The sequence below is a fragment of the Aplidium turbinatum genome, chromosome 15 (genome assembly GCF_918807975.1).
Source record: "Aplidium turbinatum chromosome 15, kaAplTurb1.1, whole genome shotgun sequence".
In the NCBI taxonomy this organism is placed as follows: Eukaryota; Metazoa; Chordata; class Ascidiacea; order Aplousobranchia; family Polyclinidae; genus Aplidium; species Aplidium turbinatum.
Genome location: NC_137486.1, coordinates 8987797 through 9014119, shown reverse-complemented (window position 1 = coordinate 9014119; position 26323 = coordinate 8987797). Strand labels below are relative to the sequence as shown.

At 37.2% G+C, this 26323-nt stretch overlaps 1 protein-coding gene across 1 annotated transcript; it reads right to left on the bottom strand.

Moving 5' to 3' along the window:
• Positions 1-869: 869 nt before the first annotated feature.
• LOC145784598 (transmembrane protein 62-like) lies at positions 870-15482 on the bottom strand. The gene is made up of 10 exons (XM_082596455.1): positions 15318-15482; positions 13708-13957; positions 13319-13495; positions 11943-12167; positions 11172-11370; positions 7816-7920; positions 7107-7275; positions 6160-6328; positions 4422-4540; positions 870-1193 (listed from the first exon to the last, which is right to left on the bottom strand). Exons 1-10 carry the CDS (start codon positions 15480-15482, stop codon positions 897-899), a joined length of 1875 nt encoding a protein of 624 aa, XP_082452581.1. The 3' UTR covers positions 870-896.
• Positions 15483-26323: the final 10841 nt, after the last annotated feature.

Sequence of the window (26323 nt, the reverse complement as noted above, 5' to 3'; positions counted from 1 at the left end):
AGCATACAATGGCGCCGGCAAGTTTGTGTGTGACATTTGTCTGTAGCTAATGGAGAGTAAAAGTCTATGCCATTTGCAACTAATAAGTTGCTGTTTGTAATGTTTTACTAGTCTATTTGGTGATATTGAGTGTACATATTGTTAGTTTTGATTGACCAAGTGCATATGGTATGATTAGTGCAGCGTATATAATGATGTGTAGACCTTTTTTGTTAGTATCATATGCTATAGAATTTCTTTGAAGCAAATTTTATACTTGCATGCTTTCCTTGATGTGCGTGTGCACATGATGTTATTTGTTATTTACCATATTATCTTGTGTGTCTTAATAGAATAGGTCCTAACAAGCAATGATGTTAATATTTTGTGATGCTATTAAACTAGAGCTTGTAAACAGCTAGACACACATTTGACAAGCTAAGGGAGCAAAAAAGAAAAAAAATTAGCAATTATCGTAATATAACACCCAAAACTACATTAAAAAGCATAATGTGCTGATGAGACTGTATCTCAGGTTGGCTGTTAGGTCAGCTAAATATGAAGTTTTAACAAATTTCTTGGTTTTGAGCCCTCAATATTCAAAAATTTAAACCTCAAGGTAAACAAAGAAACTGTCCCACTTTGCCCCGGATGGGGGGCAAAGAGGGACAATTTTCAAAAAATAAAAAATTGCTATAACTCAGCTATTGCTCAGAATTTTTTGATAAAGTTTGATTTGGAATATCTATGAGTTGTTGCAGGCCTGTGTACAAAAAACAATCGGGATCCATTGAGAATTACCTAAAATATGGCTATTTAAATATTTTTGTCCCTGCTTGCCCCACCTTCCCTTACTTAAACTGAAATATTACACAAGAACGGTACTTCTTCTTTATTCCGAAGTTTTTTTTTATCTGTTAAGTGTTTCTTAGCATGTTTTGTCGGTTTCGTCTGTGCAACCTTGCCAAAAGAAACAAAATGCTGACTCCCCACCACAAACAAGAAGGGTTGACTACACCGGCCAGCCAGCCATAAGGCCGCATCAAATAGTGACAAGAACTTATTTGACTGACAAGAGGAATTATCAGCATTGCGTTATGTTTAAAAAATGGATTTTTAGGTTTGAGCGTGTCATATAAATTGTAGCCACTTTTCCAACGGATACCGGCACAGTGCGACAGGTACAATATTGCAGGAATGTATGAGGTTGCAAGCTGAAAAATAGAAAATAAAGATTACACGATAAACAAACATGAGTGGACAGTCTACTGTAGAGTTGTAGGCCAAGTAAGGGTTTGGGTTAGGTCTGACAAAAAAGATCGCACCCAATCCTGTAATTAAACTTTTTGATGTTTGCCAAACATTTTTTTTTTTGGTTTGTCGTATCCAGGCTGAGACCCGGTGATGAAAGATTTAGATTACCGTAAGTGGACGGGAAGGCAAGGAAGCCAATCTTCGTGACCACCTTCAGGCATGTCTTTAAGTGTCCGGCCAAAGACACAGCTGTTTGCTCTTGAGCGGTGTCGAACCGGTGGCAACTTTCCAAAAGGTACCATTAAAAAATCCCCTTTGAACTTTGTTTGGTAATTACAGAAAAAAAAGAGCAATAGCAGTGGTGGGAATCAAACTCACGGCAATGATATGACTACCATCGCCCTAACCCTCTGTGCCAAGTCAGCTGATGGCATACCGATGACTTAATTTAGCTAGGATTTGCCTTTTTCTTTTTGCGCTCAAAGGGGATTTTTTAATGGTACCTTTTGGAAAGTTGCGAACCGGTGATCGCTCGAGTGTTCGAGTTCCAGAGCTCTCACCACTCGGCAGCCAAATAGGAATCTTATCTTCACATGGGTTCATTATCACTTTTTAGCAAAGTCTAATCAATTCTCAGTTGTTATACAGTAGGGTGGGTCGATTTTCACATAAAATTGTCGGATTGTCGCATAAATCGGTATTTAGGTGAGGCTTGCCATACTAAACAAAGTGTTAAAATTTCAATGTGATGGTGTGCTCCTAACCACTTACCCCAGGTGGTATGGAAAAATACAATTTTCTACTTCACGGTAAATTACAGTATATATATTCAATAGTTAAGCTAGGCTACAGTGAAAATGAAACACAATTGAAAAGTAATGAGTTAAAACCACACCTGGATGTTAAACTAAACAACACAGTCTTTCTTTGATTCAAAAATAGGCCGCTGCTTCCTTGCATCTAAGATAGAATAAATCATAGAGTTGCTTTTCTCCTTTCCGACAGTTTTTTGAGGCTGACCTCAGCGACTACACGAATCATTCTTTCAACGGTTTGAGTCTGTGGTGTGTATGACGACTTTACTGGGACTGACTTTATTGCATCCCAAAGTTCATTCTCACTCTTAGTTCTTAAGTTAGATGATAATAATGGTGGTTCAGTTACGTCAATCTGTGTCCAGTCGATCATATCAATATAATCCATCGCATTAAGATTAAGTTGATCAGCAGGGCGATGGAATCTTCAAAGTATTGTAGATGAAAGCTTTCGTGCTTTCAGAATTCGCCTAACAGCTACTTCACGAATGGCAGGTCTATTGTCATGAAACATGGCATTGGCATATAGCAAGTTTTCGGGGTGAGCTGCATAACAATTTTGCTTGATCGATTTGTCGATGACAGACTGCACTTCTAGCCTACTGGCTCAATTCCACGACTGAGTTGTGTCATAAGGAAAAGTAGCCTACTGCTGGAGCATCGCTGATATCTGTGGCCATCTTAGTGCAAACCATACAGGCCCATGTATACAGTTGCAATGAATCGTGTCAATGTCTTAACACCTTCTGATGGATGGGTTTGACTAACATAATAGTGGCACATTCGATTTTCTCCTGTGAATGATTAGGCTAGCCTATATTTCCCAGGATCTCTGTGTAAGAGTGTTTCAGAGCATTCCCCAGAACTGATTGCATGGCAGATTTCCAAAAGGTACATCTGGTCTGTGTTTAGATCTTTGAATTGTCCAATTTTGGCAAATGGGGAGTTTCAATTTTATCAAATAATGCGATCTCCAAGGCTATAAGGTTTGACCACAGAATATCGCCAATTTCACCAATGAATGTTTCTGGACCAGTTGTCTTTCCAAACAATCCAATTAGATGGTTCAATGGTAACTCATTGATGGGCAGCATAGGCCAACATATATTCCACTGAACTTCATAATGGATATGATCTTCTATTCTAGCAATTACTCCATTACGATTCCCAGTGTTCACTGCTGTCCCATCACAACCTGTTATTCGAATTCCATCCATGTTCACATTCTCGTCGATCATACATTTTAAAATGTCAACTGAACGACCACTTGGTGTTGTGACATGAGAGATGTAGATCAGTAGATGTCACCAGGTTGTGTCAGTAAAACGTAATGGTATTCTTTTATTTTTCTCCTGTGGTGGCAGTCATCAAAGACATAATATGATTCATCCTTTCTCCCATCGAAATAGAGCGATATAAAATTATTGACGACACGTTGGGTTGGTTTTAATCCAGTACCCCCCTTGACTCGGCTATGTCTCACTTTCCGTGGGTCAATAATGATGTCTGTGGAGAAGTCTTTTCCTAACACATCCTGCAAAGTAGCAGTGGCAATAGCAGCAACTGTTTCGTCAGAAACCATCTTTTGATAGGCTTCCTTTGCAACACAAGAGATTGGGATGGTATTGTAGGCACTACTTGTTGAGACACTCTCCATAAAACTAGGATCATTATCGGATGAATAAGATAAAGAATCAGTTTCACAAAGTTTTGTTGTGGCGTGCTAAACCGCACAACTATTAGAAGTTTGCTCACTGCACAGGATTGCCGGATTGGGCGAAAAAATGAGATAAAATAACAAAAATTTCTGCAACTTTTCGCCCAATCTGGCAACCCTGTTATAGAAACAGAGGGTCATTGGGGTAATAGGTTGCTGTGCACAAAACGATTTTAAACTTTGAGGAAATGTTTAGAAGGTAAAGTGGCACCTGTGTTCAAATTTATATGATAAATAGAGAAATCGACCCACCCTATTATACAGTATAAGATAGTTCGCGGCATCAATCACTTCAACACTAAATCTAGAAGGCACGCAAGCTACTAGCAAAGAACGGCAATTCTTTTTGCGCGAATGCTCTATATCAATAACGCATTAGGCTACTACCGCTGGAATTTAAACAATCTGCAGCTGTGCAAACATTTTGAAAAAAGATCGAAGTGTTACATGCTGAGCACTTAAACTAGAGCAAAAGTGATGATTTCGTGACTTCAATAAAATGAAAAATGCATAGATGTATATATAATACTCCAGCGAACCAACGTTCTGTAAACACAGCCATTTGCAAATGAAAGGCCAGTCCAATTCTTCTTAAGTTACAATAAAAAAACTAAATCAGCAATACAATTATTATACAATAAAATCAATGCACTTACAATTTCTATGCAAAATACATAAATGACACCCTCGTTTGACAACCTCCCGTTGATCAACATTCCATAACTGAAGCAGATCCCAACATGGCCGTTGATAAGCTCACCAATAAACAGAGGGCCTACGAAAAAATATAAAAATGGTAAGTTGATAAGACAACAGTATGACCAATGACCATTGATAGCTGATGACGTGGCCTGATGCGTCACATTTTGCCAACTGTTGCTGACAGTCTGACTGAAATTGTCTCAATCCGTTTTTACATTTGTCATCCTCATAACAGCTCATCTACCCTGGGAAGGCAGCGTAAGACGAAATTTTTTGAAAATCAGTGGGACTGTTAGAAAGGACTGAAGGTCTGTCAGGTTTTCTTATGTTCAAATTTCTCCTGTCTTTTACAGCATGGTGATGTTTTACCGCTGTATCAACTGGGGCCTCACTGAGGGATGACAGAATACGAATTTCAGAAGAAAAAAAATAATCACACTGTCAACAACAATCGAGAAAATCTGACAAATTCTTCAAAATGAAACAAATCAGGCCGTATCTGTAAGTAGCCTTTGATATGACTAAATTTAACACATATTAACCCTAATATTTTCTATTTGAACAAGCTGAAGATGCTATTACAGTAGCGAAATCGATTCTTAACAAATTACACTAAGAGGTTAGATTGTTGTGCAAATGCCAGCATTTGATGAATGCAAAATAGCAGTACCCTAATATTTTGAATTATTTGCGTCATAAGAATAAATATGAAACAGAAACTCTAGTTTCCAGGATGTGTAGCGAGTCATATGAATCACAATGAACACCTTGTCGACAGCTGCATAACTGACTGGTGAGAGTCTAGGTGCGGCATTCCAGGATGTGTAGCGAGCCATATGAATCACAATAAAACACCTTGTCGACGGCTGCATAGGCGAGTGGTGAGAGTCCAGGTGCAGCACTCGAAAGAGTGCTGGTTAAACACCGTTCATGGGCATACGGCTGTGTCTTTGGCAGGACACTTAAAGACATGCCTGAAGGAGTGAAAATGGACAAGATTGGCTTTTTTGCTTTTTCATCCACTAAATCCAAATTCTCAACCACCGGGCGTAAGCCTGGATGAAACAAAAAACACTTTGTCCATTCCCTAGCCCTACACATTTATTGACACTTTCTCTTGCGCCGTTTACCTTCATTAAGTATGCTGCCAGTGTGCAATATTGTGTCATTTTTCGCCATTAATATGTCCCGAACAAAACAGAAACTACCAAGTGGAAAGGACGACGTGTGCTTATTGCGTGCATGAACACAACTGCGTGGCCAGTCAAGTGGAAGTGTACTGTACACCTGTGCAACTGGCACAGCCGCAACAAAGCTCAAGAGAGTGCAAATAACTGAAAGGCATACAAAATTCAACAAAATTTTTTGGACTGTAATACTTTATATAAATGGAAACAGCTTAAAATTCCTGTCCTGGATCAGGAATGGCACCAGGCACAAAGTAGTAGTAGTTGTAGTCCAGTTTACATCCGGTGATGTCTCCGTTACCGAAGGTGGCCGGATTCACCTCCAAGTGCCGCAATCACCTTCACACCCTGCCTCCACATCGATCTGTCTAACGCGTCCTCTCTTGTCAGGCCCACCTTGCTGCTTTCGTCTTCAACTTGCCTTTTCCACGTTTGAAGAGGAAACAACACCATAAATGTTAGTGAATGATTTTGCTTGTAGACCACCGCAATTCCACTTACTTACCGATTAGAAGATTCAAGGTGAAAACAAAAATGACCACAAACGTTGGAGTATCCGTCAAGAGCACATGTAAGTTGAATAAACGGCTGTTCACATTGCTCACACCGTACAGCTTCACGACTGCAAGGGTAGATATTAACCCTGACGTCATGGTTATAAAGAGAATTTTTATCTGAAACAAACCATTGAAAAGAGTTTTATAAAAAAATAAATAATAAGAAGCAGAGCTAAGTTAAAATAAATGTATATTGCTTTAAATTAAGATTCAAAGAAAATGAAGGGGTCTACCATGCAAACATCTATATTAGGAATGGATTTGTGTGGAGCTATAACATAACGAACATCTATATGATTTGTGTGGAGCTACATGTCCTTGAAAGGTTATTGTTATTTCCTTATTCACTAAATTTTTGCAAAGATAGAAAATTGCGAGGAAAAGGTTGCACATAGCTCGAAGCTGCAGGTTTTAGTCTGCTCTCTTCAGGAATCAGGAGCTGACGTCAGAATAAAACAAACCTAAATGTGGCGAAGTATTTATAGTAGAAAAAAACAAAAAAAAAAACGAAATGTAAATTTGGATAATCAGAAGAATTAAAATTCTAGATTTTATTAAACACGTACGACAGTTCTGCATTTGCATTACGATTTTCACCAAGTACGGTAACATTGATAGTTAAACACTTTCCTGCGGAAATACAGCACATAATAATTATTTTTATGTCCACCTATAGTTCAAACCAGATACGATAGTTGCGTGTTTGATCGGGTGATAAAAAAATGTATAATCTCAAGTTTGAAAGGATGCCTTCGACACCCTCCGTGGGCAACAAGGCTGTGTATTGAAAAAAAAAATTTTTTTTTTTGAATCTTTAACAAATAAACAAAAGTCTGAATTGTTAAAGTAATGGAAAACATAAACAATTATGAAAAAATTCTTAATTAGCACTTACAACCAAGGATAAGTTAGTTAGAATAAAAAACACTCCACTCCAATTGAAATCAGTAGACCATGTGATATCAAGGCTGAAACGAGACTGAACCAGTTTCTTTGCACCTGCCTCATCTTCAACTTCAACATCCAATTGATGCATACCTTCCTTGTACAAACTTGGATCCCACCTGGACAAGATCTGTCTTAAAAAAACGTACTGGCAGTCCCCGCTTATTACGCCCAACTTAGTCCGGAATTACTGAATGTATAGGAGGGGCAGAGAATCGTCCCTCGCTTAGTAAGCCCAAGGTCGTCTGGTCCTGAGGTGGGCCATAGACAAATAATGTATAGACTTGTCTGCATTTGTACACCATTCAGTCTGATGATATGCAATTTAATTATATATTTGTAAGACATGCATTGAACCAGTGCAGAGATAAACAAATATGATCATGATATCTTTCATTGCATCGCTGTACTTTAGCTAGGTGATGCGGTGATTTGCTCGCAATATATTTAACTGTTTTTTTGCAGTCGTTGTACTGCACAAATGCTTCATAAATATTTAATACAACCTGAAATGTCGTGTTTGGTTTGTCAGTACCGCCATGGTAATTTAGACTGCAGTGGTAATATCACTACTTTTGTGTGCTCTTTAAGATATGTAGTCACATTTAGAAAGCTTTTTAGTCTGGTAAATCGATTGCGGTTAATAGTACAGTACATACTTGCAAACCCAAAGTGGACCTTCAACATGGCTTGGATCTTGCAAAAAAACGCCGTCGATCGATACGGAAACTTTGACAATTTTTTTTGGACTGAACACCAAAAACCTGCAAACATAAACGATTTTTTATCGTTTCCTTTTAACAACAAAATCACAAGACAATGTAGTTCAGTTCAATTTATTTATTTTTCTGCTAGCGAATAAATAAAAAGAATTCAGACAGTAAGGATGGCAGCGAAAGACCAAAAGGTCACCAAAGTCAGCTGCCACACGAACATATAAGCAAAACACAAAATTTAAAGAACATAATACAGTGAAACAACAAAAACAAAACAACATAAAGACTATGTGCAAGAAGATAAGCAGATGATATGTTTTAGGAGTAATTACTGTACGATTTTTTTAAAGAAACATTTAAATTTAAAAGTATATATATACTGTAAGATGTATACAGTATTTTAGTTCTTTTGGAATTTGATTTCATAGTAACACTCATTAAAACATACCATCTTCTCACCAAAGTTTGATTTTATAGATGGAAAATATAAACCATTATTTTTGTTTTGACGGGTGCTATACTGGTGAATTTCATTTACATGAGCAAACCAGCCAGCAAAGGCCCGTGGCAGCATTTTGAGCATTTTGTGCACATATTTGTACATGAACTTTACATTAATCTTTAATTCTGAGAACATCAAATTTATGATAAGATCGGACAAACTTGTTCTGTAACACTTGAATTGGAGCAAGTAGTCATGGACTTCTTAAGTAGTGTAGTGTTTTCAAAATGTGAGAGAGTAAGCCGATAGGAGGTTTGGCAACGGATTATCTAAACTGATTGATTGATCTAGCAACGGAAGGCCAAGCGCAAACCAAATGTTGTTGGTGGACGCATTTATTCGTGCATAACAAAATCAAATGTAAACTATGTTGATACCAAGGTCTGTAAAAAGATGGTCAACAGCGGAACATCATAAAAAATTATACATGACAAAAGCAAGATGGTGTAGAACTGTAGATAGCATAGGTCAGACACAGCTCTAGAGCATAATGCTGTATCTCGGCAACGCATGGGCATGCCAAAATAATGGAAGCAGTTGACTCGATGAATATACATTACGTAAAGTCCCTGCTTCCTGTTGTATGGCATCCATAATCGCCGTGCACTGTCAGTTGTTGCAATGAGCAGTGAGCACATAGTAAAACATGATTATACAGAGTCATCAATAATTAACGTTACAACTTCAAACAACTGTATTTAACTAAACTATTAAATTTGATTTTTTATTATTGTCAAATAAATAAATATTTAGGAAAAACAAGTTTTACTCAATGTGTCCGACTTTTGCGTCGATAACAAGTCGGAGACGCTTCAAAAAAGACCTGCAGGAGTCATGAATAACTCTTTGAGGTATTTTGGTTCATTTTCTTTTTCAGATTAGATTTTAGTGCTTCTAAACTTTGGTGGTGTTTACTGTTTAGTCGAAACCTTGCCAATGTCTAAGGGGTTCTGGTCTGGGGATGAAGGAGGCCATTCTTCCTTGGAAATGAAGAACGGCACATTGGCTGAAAGCCAGTTTTGCGTTCTCTTAGCTCTATGTGAAGGGTAGAATCTTGTTGCAATTACGTTTTTTAAAGTTTCTTTGCCCAAGGCAACAATGAACCCTCAAGAATATCATTTCGGCAGTTTTCTTGGTTTAATTTCACTCCTTGGTCCACAAAAATCATTGGACTCCTTCCTGGTTCGTTGACTGCGGCCCACACCATCACTGATGCCGCCCCTTGTCTCCGAGTGACTACCCGGGGTTCCACGTCACCATCTCTTGACCAAACATAATCATTCTGATTGTTAAAATGATGCTGGACATCGAATTTCTTCTCATCGCTGAACACAATGTTTGGCAGCGTGCCTCCTTCAATGCGTGAGAGCAGAATTCTGGCTCTGGAGAGACGTTTCTTAATGGTATTGGCATTTAGCAACTGTTTCTTCATATGTTTGAATGGGCTCATCTTCAAATCCTTCTTGAGAACTGTGAACATGGTTCCACAGGCCACGTTCGCCTTCTTTGCCAGTTTTTGAATGGATCTCTTGGGATTTCTTCGCACCTTTACTCTGGTTGCTTTTATCAATTTTGAAGTTCTGGCGCTTCGAGGACGACCTTGGCCAGGTCGATTTTTGACATTTCCAGTTTCTTTGTGCCTTTTGAGAGTTTCCAGACCAACATTAGCTGTTAATTTTTAAGACATTGCAAATATCACTCCTTGACTTGCTCGATTTGAAGAGCTCTACAATAGTTATTCTTTTATTCAAATTTTCATTCATGGCCTATAAAATTTAGGCCTAAAAAATATAAAATCGAGAAGCATTCAATTTATTAACATTGTTTGGCACGCTAAATATTGATGATAAATACGATTGTTTGAAGTTGCAACGTTAATTATTTGATGAGCCTGTATATAACAACTTGATAGGGTTAGTTATATAGTTATATTGATTTGAAACGATGTTACTTTTTAATTTGGGATTTGTTAAGCAATATCACGTGATGTTCAATTAAACTATGGACTTTGAACTCATCAATATTCGCTGAATCATAATATTTAAAAACGTGAGTTTACTGGATACAGGATAGCATTGTGATTTCACAAGGGTAATACAAGTATGAATTTTTTCTGCGTCATCTTTAGAATGGTGCAGAGATAATGACATTATGCAAAAGAGTTGCGTCAGAAAAACTTGCCGTTTAACGTTGAAACGACCCAAAACAACGCAACTTTAGTTGGCGGAAATAATTCCAAGATTTTGCTTTCTCAGCAAAAGGGCTGCCGAACTTAATTTTTAGTCGCCGAAAAAATCTCTCATACGGTAAGTAGCTACTGAATTTCATAAAAAAATGAAGAAGTTATTAACACATGTTCCACATAGTAGAGTAGAACGGTATGGTATGCACATCTCACACGCGGTATTTTTGGCGTTTCAACCAGTGTTTAAAAATGTCATTGCATGTAGCCTGTGTATTGATCCATACCCGCCGTCGCTTTTGATAGCTCGGCAATCCTTGACCAGATAATGGACACCTTGAATGCTCAATTCGCAGTGTGGGCATTTAAGGCTGCTCAGAGTGACCATTTAGGTTGCGTTGGAGCATTGCGAGCGTGTTTACTGAGATTTTGGATTTAGATTTGGACCAAACTGTAGCTGAAGCACATTTACAGATGCTGTGTTAAATCAAAATAAGTTCACTACAAAGTGACAGCTACATTCATTTGACATTTGCAGAAACTGCAAAATTTAAAACTTATGTATGGCCTTCAATTTAGTTCGCATTGAATCATATTTAGCTGTGAAACTTTTACCTAACGTGAGTTGAGTTTCTCATTCTTCCAATAGGTTCATGCTTCGGAGTCATGTATGTTGCAGGCTTGGGATTAGTGATGACAATTACAGGCCAGTCCTTATGTGTGACGTCCGAAAAAGACAATATGTCATGATCTATGGCTATAACCCGATAGGTCCGGTGTTCCATCCAATCACGCAATTCCAACTCTAAAAATCCTTAAAAAAATAAAAAAGTAAATTTATGATCAACTTATTTATTTTCAGAAATGAAGACGAACAGTTCAGGCTTTGGAACGTTTGCTGACTTGTAAAAAGTTGATGGGAAATTTTCACGAGTCAGAAAAGTTGATAAAAAACTTGGCAAGGCTCATGTTAACAAGGTTTTCTTACAAAGTTGGTGACTATTCAGTTTGAAAAAAGCTAGTGGATAAACAATTAAACATCACCAATGATCGCTGTTTGTTTCTCAACAAAACTGAGCGAAGTTGTTCCTTTTTGTACTGTCCTATTGTCCTAAGCAATGCCTTTGTTCTGTTCTAAGCAAGACAACAGGCTTAGATACATCCTAAACCTAGGCAGTCAGTGAAAAGTGATAGCTCTCATTCCATACTACCATTTCAACAAATAACAATCACTGTTCGGTATGTTCTGCTTTCATAAAAAAGAGTTTGAAAATATATAATAAACAGATGAAATACGTGTTCAAACGCTCTTTGTGCCACTTTTTTCAGATCTTTTAAGATATTTTGCAAATGACAACCTTTATTGTCTTATTAAATAAAAAGTACCGTTAGAGTGAATTGCATACATCGTGGGTGCAATGCCATGAAGATTGTGAAAGTGACCATTCAAATAAAATGCACCGAAGCGACCCAAAATGCTTCGCAACCCAAACGCTGCATCAGATACAATTGCTGAGGAAGGGTAATGGCTGTACCAAATAGTGAGGTTGCTTTTTGCTGCTTCTATGCCAGCCTGGTAGAGTTTAGTAAGTTGCTGCTGATTTAAACTTCCTGAAAAAAATTAAAAAGACTTTATAGTTGTATGTCAAATAGCATGATATTTTCATGCTGAAAAAATTTGATTAAAATCAATAGCTTTTATACGGTACCTACCAATTGGTATGTACGGTACCAATTGGTATGTATTATTTCATAGGAAGATCACACAACTCTATAAAACTAAAATTAACACTTTTATGTTAACAAATTAACAACTTCACATAAAGTAGCTCATGCTAATTTCAATATTGTATGATATATACATTTGTAGATTGCCAGAAATGTAGTGAAATGATGAGATCACCTGCATGACACTCAAAAGGATGTTGTTAAAACACTGTTTGAATGCATGAGACTATCGACTTAATTTGGAGAAGCTGATTCAATGACTGTATGGTCTGTCACTGCTAGCTGTCTGTTATGTTTGTTGTCGTTATGACAGGGTTGATCTCTAAGTGGTCAAAACTGGTTTTGACCACAAAGCGGTTTAAACCTGGTTTTAACCGGTGAAAACTAGGTTTAAACCGGTCAAAACCCAGAAAAATATTTTTATGTAGTGAATGGTCGTAATTTACTGTTGCTTGGTCCTGCATTTATTCTTAATGCAATGCTCTCTAAAGTAACTGTAACCTCTATTAACCTCTAAATTTGTTGGAATAAATTCTTATACTTCGCTTGGCTGTGCAAATTGTTCATCGTTCTACCAAGCATTTTTTGGTTCATCAGAAACTTATTTTTAGAATTTGAATTTTCTCAATAATTAAATAACCAACTGATTGAAATATCAAAAATAAACGGAGAAATTGAATATTTTTTGTTCCAAATCCAGCATTTAGGTTATTGTTGATCAAAACAAAAATATAACTGAACATCATTACTAAACATGGAGGGTATATAATATTTTTAATTCAATTGAAAATAACTTGATTCATACACCAAAGGGGTTTTAACCAGTTTTGACCAGTAATAGGTGGTCAAAACTGCCCGGTTTAAACCGCCCCGGTTTAAACCGATCAACCCTGCGTTATGAATGATAAAAATATTGATTGGATCATATATTATACAATACAGCATTCTTAAGTTTATCAATGTTTCCTGGCGTAAAATGTAAAAGTAACAGAAAACTGAGGAAGAAAGTTAGCACAATCTATTCAAGTATGTACCCATGAAATTAAAAGGTCTTCTTGGGCCAGGGAATGAAGTAGCATCAACAGGTATGAAAGAATAATTCCCAAAAGGTTTCACAAAGTTCCATGCATCTTTTGAACGCCTTTGTTTGTCACCAGAATATTTCATGTAGTAGTTACTTGAACTGTTATGTGTCATTACATCAAATGCATCTAAAAAAAGACGACAACATAGATTTTTTTCTAAAAATATATTTTAAACCTTTTTTATTGAAGTAAAAGGAACATATACTCAAAGTTGTTAAACAAGTACCGTACTGTTACATACCCCAAAAGATGATACCGGCATTGCAAAATCAAAAACACTTAAATCTTTAAAAATGCCAGCAAATCAGTCAACACAAAAACACCTTTTGGTGACGTACCATGATTTCCTCTTATATCAATCCAGACGTATTTTTCTGTCGCATTAGTTTTTTGCAACACCTCATAATATTTTTCCCACTCAGAGAGATATTGCTGAGATGTGTAGCGATCTCTACTTTTAGCATCGGTCAAATCTCCAGTTACTAACACAAGATCGGGTTTAATGATGCTAAGCGTATTAGAGCAGAATTCCTCAAGGTCTGAAGCACGATGAGAGTCAAAAAACTTACTCATGTGTATATCTGACACCTAAAAAATTGATAATTTTTACTCGTTTAATTATATAATATAATTGGTTTGCATCATGGTAAAAAATGCAAAGCAATCTTCTGAGACATATCATTTGATTCATTTCCACAATGGCTTCTATTTTTTATTTGGCTCCAGACATATTAGAATGTTTATATAAGTCTCAAACATAAGCCGTACAGAGACATTGACACTGCAGAGACAATAGATAACAAAATTTATTCAATGAGTAGGTCATGCTTATTAAAACAGCAAATTTTTCGGCAACATTAAGATATTATGTTGAACAATATGATCAGGGTTGGTTGATTTAAATCAAATGATTTAAATCATTGATTTAAATCATGATTTAAATCAAACAATAAAAATCAAAAAAATCAATTAAAAAAATCAAATGATTTTTTATTTGCTAAAATAAAAATAAATAACATCAACAAACGTTTCACTGCTTCTCTGTAATACAAAAGTTATATTTTAATACGTAAGGCTATAGGCTATGCATGTTTTGAAAGGCAACTTAGTTTACTTGGCAGTTCACAAACAGTGTTGTTCACTAAACATAGTTTTTAAGCGAGTTTTTTCCACTGTTGGTCTGGTTCAATCAGAAGTTCGAAATCCATTGGGTACTGCAAAAGCTGGCGAGCTTGTATTTATGTACAAACTTTTCAATGCAAAATAAACTGCAATTTTTGTGTCATCTGAAGTTTTATTGTTTTGGTATGGTACGTCGGTAACATAATTATATTACACAGTTAAACTTTCTTTGCAAAAAGTCTGGCTGTAGGCTATGCATCAGTTGAGCAAAAAAGCAAAGTGATGCGTGCTCAAACGTAAGGAAAGATCTTAGTGTAGTGAGATGACAGTCTGAGACGTACCTCAATCTCGATATGCACATTATGATTTAGTATATAGCAACATATCACACCTACTTAAAAATATGTGCAATAGACAGGCTAGCCTACAATATGATAATAAAAATGATTAAACACTTGCAAAGCAAAGCCTTTCAATCAATCAAGGGGTTAAAAATAATTCTGCTATCTTACTAAAATGATCTCTTCCCCCAAGTAGACTCGACGCTTTTTTATATAAAAAAAATCAAAAAAATCTGATTTAAATCAAAAAAATCCGATTTAAATCAAAAAAATCCGATTTTTTTGATTTTTTTAAAAAAATCATAATTTTTTCCAACCCTGAATATGATTGAATATGCATGATAACGACTTGACAAAATGAATTATAATTTGACAAGCTGGCCAGTGAAAAACTAACATGATCACATAAAAAGTTATATATATAAACTAATATATACTTAAGGTTATCCAGACGTAGTTGCACTTTAAACAGCTCATCGACTTACTTGCACAAACCAGAAAATATTGTCAAATTTTTCAGAAGGATATGGTGGTCCAGATTTTTTCCATTCTGTGACAGGAATACTATGAGGAAAGTAACAAGCGTAGGATACAAATATGACATATGAAAAAGCCAAGAGTGCAGAACATTTTAATACGTACAGAAACATTTTCTGCTGATAATAAACAAGAAATTAGATCAGGCATCAATTCTTTTCACTAAAGTATTAAATTTAATTAAGCCTACAAGTGTTGATGGCGTTTTGTCAGCTCCTTTTTCTACTCAAGAGCTGCAAACGGCAATCCAACAACTGAAATGTGGCAAAGCTCAAGGACCCGATCACATACCACCTGAGTTTCTACAACACTGCGGCCCTAAATGTCTTTCCTGGCTTAAAGACTTTTATTCAATCTGTCTCAACCGCAACACAATTCCTAAGATATGGCGGAAGGCCAGCGTGATTGCCCTTCCGAAAAAGCTTGAGCCAAACCGAAAAAAAACGTTGGACGACCCCAAGAGCTATCGTCCTATTTCTCTCCTCTGTGTCCCCTACAAAATTCTTGAGCGGCTTATTATGACACGCCTTGAACCAGTCATTGATCCGCAACTTCCCGCAGAACAAGCTGGCTTCCGCCATGGCCCATGGGCGTTGTACAACCGATCAAACAACTAAATTGACCAATGACATAGAGAATAGTTTCGAGAGGGGAAATAAAGCCGGTGTCATATTAGTAGACTTAACGGCTGCTTATGACACAGTGTGGCACCAAGGCCTAGTGCTTAAACTCCTACAAAAAATTCCTGACAAACAATTATCGCTAACATTATAGCAAACCGCTCATTTGTGTTGAAAACTAGCGACGGACAATCCAGTCGCCCCCGTCGTCTAAGGAATGGAGTTCCACAAGGATCTTGCTTAGCACCCATGCTATTCAATATTTATATTAGCGACATTCCCCAGACAAAGTCCACACAGTACAGCTATGCAGACAATTTGGCCCTACTATACACAAACAAAAATTGGACCAAGGTAGAGGATGTCCTCACCGAGGATATGAAGGTGATCTCACAATACCTAAAGGATTGGAGACTAAAACTCAGCACAGCTAAAACCACCATCACACCTTTCCACCTCAACAACAAGGAAGCTGGCCGCCAGTTACGAGTCCCCCTAGATGGAACCCTTATCCGACATGACCCCTGCCCTACATATCTGGGAGTGAGCTTGGATCGGCAACTCACGTATAAAAAACACTGTGACTTAGTTCGTGCCAAAACATCTGTTAGAAACAACCTTCTCAAATGTCTAGTTGGGTCGACTTGGGGATCCAAAACCCCAATACTGCGCACTAGTGCCCTAGCGCTTGTGTACAGTGCTGCCGAATATGCTTCTCCAGTCTGGTGCCGCAGCACACACGCGGGAAAAGTAGATATCGCCCTTAACGACACCATGCGCATAATCACTGGATGCCTGCGTCCAACTCCCACAGACTCACTACCAGTGCTTTCAGGCATCGCCCCACCAAAACTACGCAGAGAGAATTCCACCGTACGGCTCGCATTAAAGGCAGAGGTCAATGATCGCCATCTCCTCCCCAATGTAATCCTTGACGCACAACAGCTCACACGTCAACGCCTGCTTTCCAGGCACCCTTTTTTTCGACACGTTGTGGCGCTTCATGAAGGCCACTTTGACCTGATGAAGTCATGGAGAGAACGCTGGGAAACCATCTCACGGCCCAACCAGTTCCAAGTCACACCAGACACTACGGTACCACCTGGCTCAGACCTGCCAAGAAAAGAATGGGTGACTCTGAATCGCCTCCGTACAGGTGTTGGTCGCTTCAAGCACAATATGTTTACCTGGGGATTGTGTGACTCACCAGCCTGTGTTTGTGGTGACTGTCAAACAGCACAGCACATCATTAATCACTGTCCAGTGTTTCGACCTGCAGAACATGTGGATCTCATCGGAATGGCCCGTTTCGGTGAGTCCGATCCCTTAATGGGGGATTTTTTCAATTTTTTTTTTAAATTATCGGGTACCGTAGCCTAATTATCATTGCCGTTTTAGGGTTAGGGGTTTGGGGTTAGGATTAGGGGTTAGAGGTTAGGAACTCACCGAATCGGACTCACCGAATAGTAGCAGACCCGGATCTCATAGACCCTGATATGAAGACATTACTCTGGTTACAACAATTGGGAGATGTTGTCTGAACTGCTGCCTCATAAGCAAGAAGAAGAAGAAGCCTACAAGGATAACCTTTTTAACCATTAAATGCCTGTGTGTTTTGTCAATCACTATTACCTATATGGGTTGCTATTGCTAGCGACCCCATCTAAGTTTTTGCAATGAAACACGAGAATGTATTAATCATGTAAACAAACAAGGTAGTGGATAATACACAAAATTTAATCAAATAAATACTTCTCAAAACTGAAAAACTTGACAACTGACAGGTCAGCAACATAATGAAGATTTAGCAATAAGTACATTCCAGATCTGCCTTTTTTGGCATGTTGACAGAAGCTACAGTAACACAAAAAGACATTTGCTATTCATCAATGATCACATCATGAGCACTCACAGCATATCGCTTCTGGCAGTTTTCAATAAGCCGATTTCAAAAGCAACACAAGGCTGAAACAAAGAGCAAATTTCTCTGTCCTTGTTTCAGCCTTGTGTTGCAATCCTCAAAACGAAGAAGATCTTCAAAATTACTAAACACAAATAAAGCTGGAATAATTGCTTTATATGATTGTCCAGGTGACCACACAAAAACAAAGCGATATATATAATATGGGTTGTAATCTGTAAACGCTCATTACAAACAAGAGTCTGATTAGGCCATTGATTTCACCTAAGTCAACTGGTTTTGAGTTGTCGTTTTCTTTGCGGCTTTTTCTATATAGTCAAGTGGAGTAAAAAAAAAAATTTTTTAGAAAGGTTGTCCTAGATTTTTTAAAAAACTTAAAAAAGTTATAAGTTGGTGTTATGTATATGTTATTATTATAGTAGGCTACGGTATTACAAACTAGACAATTGATGTTTGTTATTCTATATCATAACCTAACATGGGTCACCACTCACCAGCAACCCTACAGTTTTTTTGCAAGAACAGTTAAGGTATTTTTTGCAGTTACAAATAAAAGGATTAAGCTTTTATGGAAGTTTAGGTAAAAAGTAGTTTGAGAATTACAAGACTATAACAGTGGTTGGGAGAGTAGTATGGGTGGTAGGATCACTGGTTTATTTAATTTTTTCAAGATATTACAACAATACATTGGTAGTCTACATTAGTGATTCTTAACGTGGTCCAGAATGGAATGTTTAGTGGTCCAAAAAGATTTTGTGCTTATCATATAGAATGAACAATGAAAATCAACAGCAAAGAAATTATCACATTAAGACTGAACTAGAATGACAAAAATTGGCTTTGAATTTTTGTGTCAGAAACATCAAACTAAGGCATCACTAGATTTTGCAAGTTGCTGCATTGATTCTACAAAGCATGGGCATGATGTTTTGTTACAAAATATGTAAACTACATGTCCCACCCATAGCGGCAGAGAGGCACGCGCCTCTCCTCCCTAAATCTGTACAAGACATGAAGCCTAAGTTTTTGTAGTCATGTGCCAGTGTGCCTCTCCTCCCAAAATCTGTACAAGACATGTATATAGCTTAAATTTTCTACAATTTTTCAGAAGTTTTTCACTTACTCAATCCTATCTTATTAAATCGACTGGTGGCATTTTAAAACCCGTAGTTTTGGCAGTGGAAAATCGTCCACAAATCTAAAATCCTTTTGTGGCCGTAAAATAAAAAAACATTTAAAACGTAAATTCAATTTCAAACTAAAACTTATCACTCAGCCTCTAGAGAAATCGAATATTTATTTGATGAATTTGGTCAACTATATATATATCATACAAGGTGTGCGTCTTGACAAAAAAGAACAATATTATTGGGCTTAAAAATACACAAAAAGCGAACAAAACAGTGCAAATTTTGATTCTTTTAAATATCTGTTGCCTTTTCCCAATTTTTTTCTACATCCGACACTGGTCCCCATCACCTTGTAGTTGCTTAAGTTGGGCATGTGGCTGGATTGAGTGTAGTTTACAAATTAGAAAATATTGCTAAACTGGCAAAGAACTGACACTTGATGGCCTTCTTGGGGTGTCAGCAAAACAAAGTGGTTCATCAAATTTTTTTTTAATTATCCATGCTAGGCATAAAATGCTATCCTACGCTTTGTTTGTTTTTCATATTTTTATCCTGCATTGCGGGAAAGCGGACTTGAGCGCTATGCATCGATGTACGGCTGTACGCCTTCCGACGTACACCTGACCCACGCTGCAGCCGAAGGCAATGTCTGTTTCCGGTTGTCTACTCTACTTATGACTTAAATTTGGTACTACCCATTACTCGAAATCGATCAATGCCTGTTTATGTTGCTGCCAATTTGATCATTTACATATTATAGCTAACTAATCAAGATTTCACTTGACACTTTCTTAACCAGCCTCTTCACAGGATATGAAACCTTTATGTAATGCTACACAATGTGGCTATTGCATATTTTTTGCATTGACTCGAAATCTTTATTCTGTAGCAAATTTATCCATGCTAACTTGTGTACATACAGAGTAGGCTACACCTAAAGACACAAAATCTTCCATTCGACAACACCACAACATCATGTAAAAATTATCAGTGTCATACTGTCAACAAACCAAAAAGCTAGAAACCATAAAGAATATGGCATATTTGTTGTCGCTCTGCAAATTCTAATAGTGTTTACGTTTTAAATAGTGACAGTAATCTTTTGCAATTTTGCACCATTGTACCATACCTCACTATGGAACATACGATATTCACACTGGATTATGCAAGATAGAAGGTACACTAGTTGGTAGGCTGTGTTTAAAGTCTGGAATCGAACTTATATGGGCAGGGCCAAAAGCGATGCCGATATTCCACTCGTCCACAGACAAGACTTCTTGACTGTAAGCAAAAGCAAATGATTTTGAACTTTTCTGCGAACAACAGCTGATCGACACATAACAATTGAGTTGCCAGATATTCAGTTTGTTTATTTTGATATATTCAGAAAAGCAGTTGGTGGTTGGTACGGGAATGTCAATAACTTACTAACAAAATAAAATTTCAAAACGTTTATTTAACTCAGCATGGCCAGCAAATTTACAACACTTCCACCACTCCTAAATTGTGTAAATAGAATGTAAAAACTCAAAAAAGATTACAGCGCAACACTGGATATGCTTAGACGCGATTGGATGACCCAGCCAAGCATATCCCATTCCGATGTTCTTAGAAGAGTTGCCAAATAACCAGGGAGGAACTCGGACGATACAGGTCTAAAATTCGGATATTTTGAGACAAGTAATAAAAAAATGTTAAATTTATAGTCTAGCACTTTACAGATGTCACAAGAAATTAAACATTAGCACCAATAAATTTTCCAAATGACTAACTAGTTGTCGGACACAGTATATAAAGTTTAGCCAATTTATCATTTTCTGTCAGAGTTTTAGGTCGTCTGGCAATTTCAATTTTGACACGAGCTGTTTTTGACGTGACGTAACAACGTGGACAGAAAAGCGTGGAAGTAATTGCAGGTTTTTGAGTTATTGTTACTTTTACGCAATATTGGGACATGACATCTGTGGGAACATTGCTTAAATAAACAGGTTTACGTCTTAGAAATTTCTGGTAGTGTTTCAGCTCCATTAGAGACAAAGTGTGGTGTGCCCCAAGGTTCTATTTTAGGCCCCCTATTATTCATAATTTACATTAACGACTTCCCAAATTATTTAAATTGTACTGATTCTATCATTTTTGCGGATGACACAAATCTTCTGATGTCAGGTAAGAGTGTGGATAAATTGCATAAAGCGGCCAATACAGAAATGCAAGAAGCTTCAAATGGCTTGTAGCAAATAAATTATCACTCAATGTAAACAAAACAAAATACATGGTATTTGATACTAACAGTTTACGTGCGAATAAATGTAAGCAAATCTTAAGTTTAAATGATCAACCAATTGAGAGTGTAAAAAATATCAGTTTCTTTGGCCTGACTCTGAATGAAAATCTTTCATGGAAACCACACAGGCACACATGCAACATTTATTGCTGCAAAAGCTTTGAAAAAATTTTGGCATAATTACTAAGATTAGACCTTGTCTTAATTTGTCAAATTTGATCTGCTTATACCATTCTTTAATTGAAAGTAACCTGAGGTATTGCATTACGACTTGGAAATATGGCAACAAAGGACTTATACAAAAAATTCAAAAAATCTGTGACAAATTTCATCGTATTTTCCGTCCCAACAATGATAGTTGTGGCAAGATCTCGATATCAATTGAGCAATTTTTCAAACTGGAAATTGGTGTTTTCGTGTTTAAATTTTACGACAATTTACTACCAGACTGCTTCTCCAACCTTTTTAAATATGTCAAAGAGGTTCACAGCCTGTTTACAAGAATCCATGATAATGATTTTCTAAACATTTCGTACTTCTCAAAAACGCTTACTCAACATTCAATAGAATTCACAGGTGCGAAAACATGGAACGAATTTCCTTCTTCAATTAAAAAGACTGATACAAAGTCACTTTTTATTCACAAACTAAAACAACATTTAAGCAAAACGGACACGCAATAGAAAGACAACGTAGAAAGGCTTTCTTGCATTCTTGTGAAGATTTTAGTGGAAATCCGAAATTATTCACAAAAGATTAGGCTTACCTAACAATACTATCGATTGCTTGTGCTGTACTTTTATGTTTGTAGCAGCAGACGCAACATTCCATAATCAACACGACACGTCACAAAAAAGGATGAGAGCTTCATCAACACCATCAGGACATCATCATCTACCAGCTCATCCATTCCATCACCCACCAGGACAAGAAACAATAACTTAAAGGGGACCTGAAATGAAAAATTAAAATTTTTTTGGTGATTCTTTAGTGTTTAAGTATTATATTTTTCAAAAAAACTTTTTGATATGCCTTTTTGTTTGGGAGATATAACCAAATAAAAATCGGCCACCTGATGGCGCTATGTGTCTTGTGACGTCATCGGCTGGCAACCAAGTAAACAGCTTCATGTATTTGCCTTAGAAACGTCGCATACGGTAGGTCATTGTATATTGAGCATAAACAAGATGTCTGAAACAAGACAAGGATTTCTCTTTGAACCAAAATGACGGCGACTTGACAGCGAAGAACATCATTCTGATTCGTGCTCTGACAACACCAGTTCAGACAGCAGTCGGATGGAAAATTTACATTGAAAAAAATGCAGGAAAATAATTTGCTTGAACCAAGTGGTTTATAGCTTTGGTAGAGAGGTACTTTTTAAAAACCATAGACAGACAATCGATAACAACTTAATAACATTGAATTGCATAATTCAAAATTAATACAGAAATGAAATAGATACATAATTTCGAACGTTTTCGGCAAAACTTTCTGCCCTCTTCAGGAAAATATCTTAATTCATCTAAACAAAACAATTATTCGTGAAATGTTAATAATAAATGACTGAAATTCAATAAAACTGCACTGACCTGCGTACAAGCAACAACTGACGAACAAACACAAAAGGTGGTAGCAATCTGTCATAATTATGCGGGAGTGTGGTCATGAGACGAGATAGTGAGCGGACAACATAACATAAAATAAACGTAAGCTAATACAAATTCAACAAAAAAAAAAGATGCCCCTCCAGCGAATAATTGTTTGTTGAGCCTGGGGTTGTGCTGCTTTATTTGGAGTGCCTCATGAATTTTAGTTTCAAACTCCGATTGACAGTTGCGAATTATTTTGAATGAATCTAATGTAAATTTGATGTTGGAACAAATACTGCAGTCATAAATGTGGTCTTTGATTGCACTGTGCTTATTGATGTCTGTTAAATTTAGGTGTTCCGTTGCTCTTGTTACCAAGTGTCCACAAGACACTTGGTAACAAGAGCAACGGAACACCTAAATTTAACAGACATCAATAAGCACAGTGCAATCAAAGACCACATTTATGACTGCAGTATTTGTTCCAACATCAAATTTACATTAGATTCATTCAAAATAATTCGCAACTGTCAATCGGAGTTTGAAACTAAAATTCATGAGGCACTCCAAATAAAGCAGCACAACCCCAGGCTCAACAAACAATTATTCGCTGGAGGGGCATCTTTTTTTTTTGTTGAATTTGTATTAGCTTACGTTTATTTTATGTTATGTTGTCCGCTCACTATCTCGTCTCATGACCACACTCCCGCATAATTATGACAGATTGCTACCACCTTTTGTGTTTGTTCGTCAGTTGTTGCTTGTACGCAGGTCAGTGCAGTTTTATTGAATTTCAGTCATTTATTATTAACATTTCACGAATAATTGTTTTGTTTAGATGAATTAAGATATTTTCCTGAAGAGGGCAGAAAGTTTTGCCGAAAACGTTCGAAATTATGTATCTATTTCATTTCTGTATTAATTTTGAATTATGCAATTCAATGTTATTAAGTTGTTATCGATTGTCTGTCAAGTGGTTTATATCAACTAAAAGTAGCCTATGTATTCAGAGTTGCCTAATATGCCTTTGCCTACCCTGCCAATGTTTTACTGTCCTACTGACCTGTTTCAAAGTCTTGTTGTTTTCCCACTTTGCTATTCGATCCAAACGTCCGATCGTACTCACAGACCTGTACCTAGGTCGATCGAGTTTTGTGGGTACTGTACTGTATTGACAGTGGCTTTCACATATCTTGAAAAATCAAAGACAGAACAAACAGCTTCAGGGATGAGCAGGTGTTTGGACTTGGTGCCTTGTAGCTCTGCCTGTAGATCGCGTTGGTAATCGCTGGCCAGAAATGATTGGTGCACACACGGCAGTGCTTGTTTACAGGTGGGTTTTTGAGTTTCATCGCTGAGATCCATTTCTTTAGCTTGTCGTCATTATTCAGAGGTAAACGATGAAAGATTTGACGATTTCCCGGTTAGTACAACCGGGAGCCATACAAGTAGCCACCATTTTAAGGGTGTAAAAACTCCCTTAGCACAAAATTGTTCGCTGTTTCGGTAGCCTACGCGATTTGTTCCTTGTGTTTGTACGCAAAACAATAGACCTTGGATGCCGCTTTGCCAGCCAATGACGTCATCAAAAATTTTGACCAATCAGAATCATTCAATTCAAAAAAGGTTTTTTAGGTTTCTTAATTAATGGTAACACAAAAAATAAAAAAATTGTTGAAAAACGTTTTATTTCAGAAAGATCTACCAATACAAAAGCTATGTAGTTTCGTTGCAGTGCCCCTTTAAACTGGATATCAAACCGCAATCGTCTTAGGCTACTGTGTGATATGCAGTCTAACCATAGAAAGAGCTCAACACCTGCTCTCCTGGGCCACATCGAAACGGGCTTTTGCCTGAAGATGGGTTTCTTTTATGTCCGGTTTTCTTTCTCCATCCTATTATTATTATGACAGCTCTTCCATATCAATATTGGAACTGGAAAATTCAATCCACAACACTTTTCATTAGGCTGTCATTCATTACTACATGTGTGCTTCTCTCTGTTTTTGTTTTATTTTTTGCTATTTGTTTTTTGTGGCCGTGCTAACTACTGATATATAGCCTTCTACATAATTTTTCATTCAGGCACGTTTTAAACTTTTCAAGGTTTTGCCACCTTTTCCCGTTCGTTAAAGTGCTGGTAGGTCTAGGGCAGGCTATAGCCTATCGATTTTTGTAGGCCTAGTTGGTATCTTTTTCGTCCCTGACGCGTTAATGACGAAAAATAAAATGATTGGCTAGGTAAGCCTACTAGCCTAAATGCGTAGGCTACATCATCATGCAATAGCTCTGTATGTTGTTCGTTCCACCATCATCGAGAGCATGCTGCTGCGCCGTGGCTAGAAGGCTGGTCTACTGCATTAGTGCATGTGGCTCAGAGTCAGACTGCACCACCACATTATCTATCAAAGAACTGTTCAGTTTGGTGGCCGTGCCTGACTATTTTCATCGACATTTTTTTAATCTTTTCAAAGTTTTTTCTATATTTTCCCCATCACTACCAGAGGCGTAACCAGATCAATGTTACAAATGGGGCAAGGTTTTTTTTCGGAGGGGAAACATTTTCAGTGACGTATAAACGAAGGTGATATAAATTGCTTTAAAATTGAGGTTAGCATTTAGTTTGGCTATTAATTACCAAAACGTTAAACAACAAAATTACATATATCACTGCGACTACTGACAGAAGCGAAAGTTTTACCGTTCATGACAAAATGCCGCATAAATGAATAGGCTATTAGCTTAGGCCTAATATTATTCTTTGACAGTATGTTCATTTATTATATTTATCAACACACTATTCACTATTAGGATATAATGACTTTCAAAGCATAGGCTAAGAAAAATATACAGATCTACTGGCGTCCTGGTTCTTGTGTTGTTTTGCAGAAATCTCTTCATCCAAGCATGACAAGCTGCCACAACACGCTGACGTCACTTACCCCATCAACTACTGTCTTCATTTGGCGATTGGTGGATCATGATGTCATTGTTTAGTTTAACATGCTGTAGATCATTTGCGTACATAAGTTACCTAGGTAATTCTTCATGGAGAGTTTTTAAAAACTTTCTTTAGTTGACGTGTTTGTGGTGCGTGGGTCTCTGCAGCGAATGGAGTGCTTTAACCATAAACGCTTTCAACAATAGGCGCTTTTCCCTGTAAACCGCAGGTAACAGCAATCGTTATAACCCTTCTGACGCTCGGAAAAAGAGTTGATTCTTGCTGTGAACTTTGATAATAATTAAAGAAGAGAAAAAATAATGGCTGGAGACTGGAGTGAATTGAGCCCACGTCGTCGAGGTTGCTGCCTACCTAACTCTGAACCTCTGGGTTACGCTGACGACGGCAAAACGTTCTTTTAGTTTCTGCCAGAGATGTTTCGAGAAGAGCGCTCACAATATTCCAT

Excerpts from the sequence above, each read along its gene's own strand:
- LOC145784598 (XM_082596455.1), bottom strand. The coding sequence starts at position 15,482 with ATGTTTCTGTACGTATTAAAATGTTCTGCACTCTTGGCTTTTTCATAT. Across the intron at positions 12,168-13,318 it reads AAGACCTTTTAATTTCATGG|GAAGTTTAAATCAGCAGCAA; the intron begins GTACATACTTGA and ends AATTTTTTTCAG. Across the intron at positions 1,194-4,421 it reads ATGTATTTTGCATAGAAATT|CTTGCAACCTCATACATTCC; the intron begins GTAAGTGCATTG and ends TCTATTTTTCAG.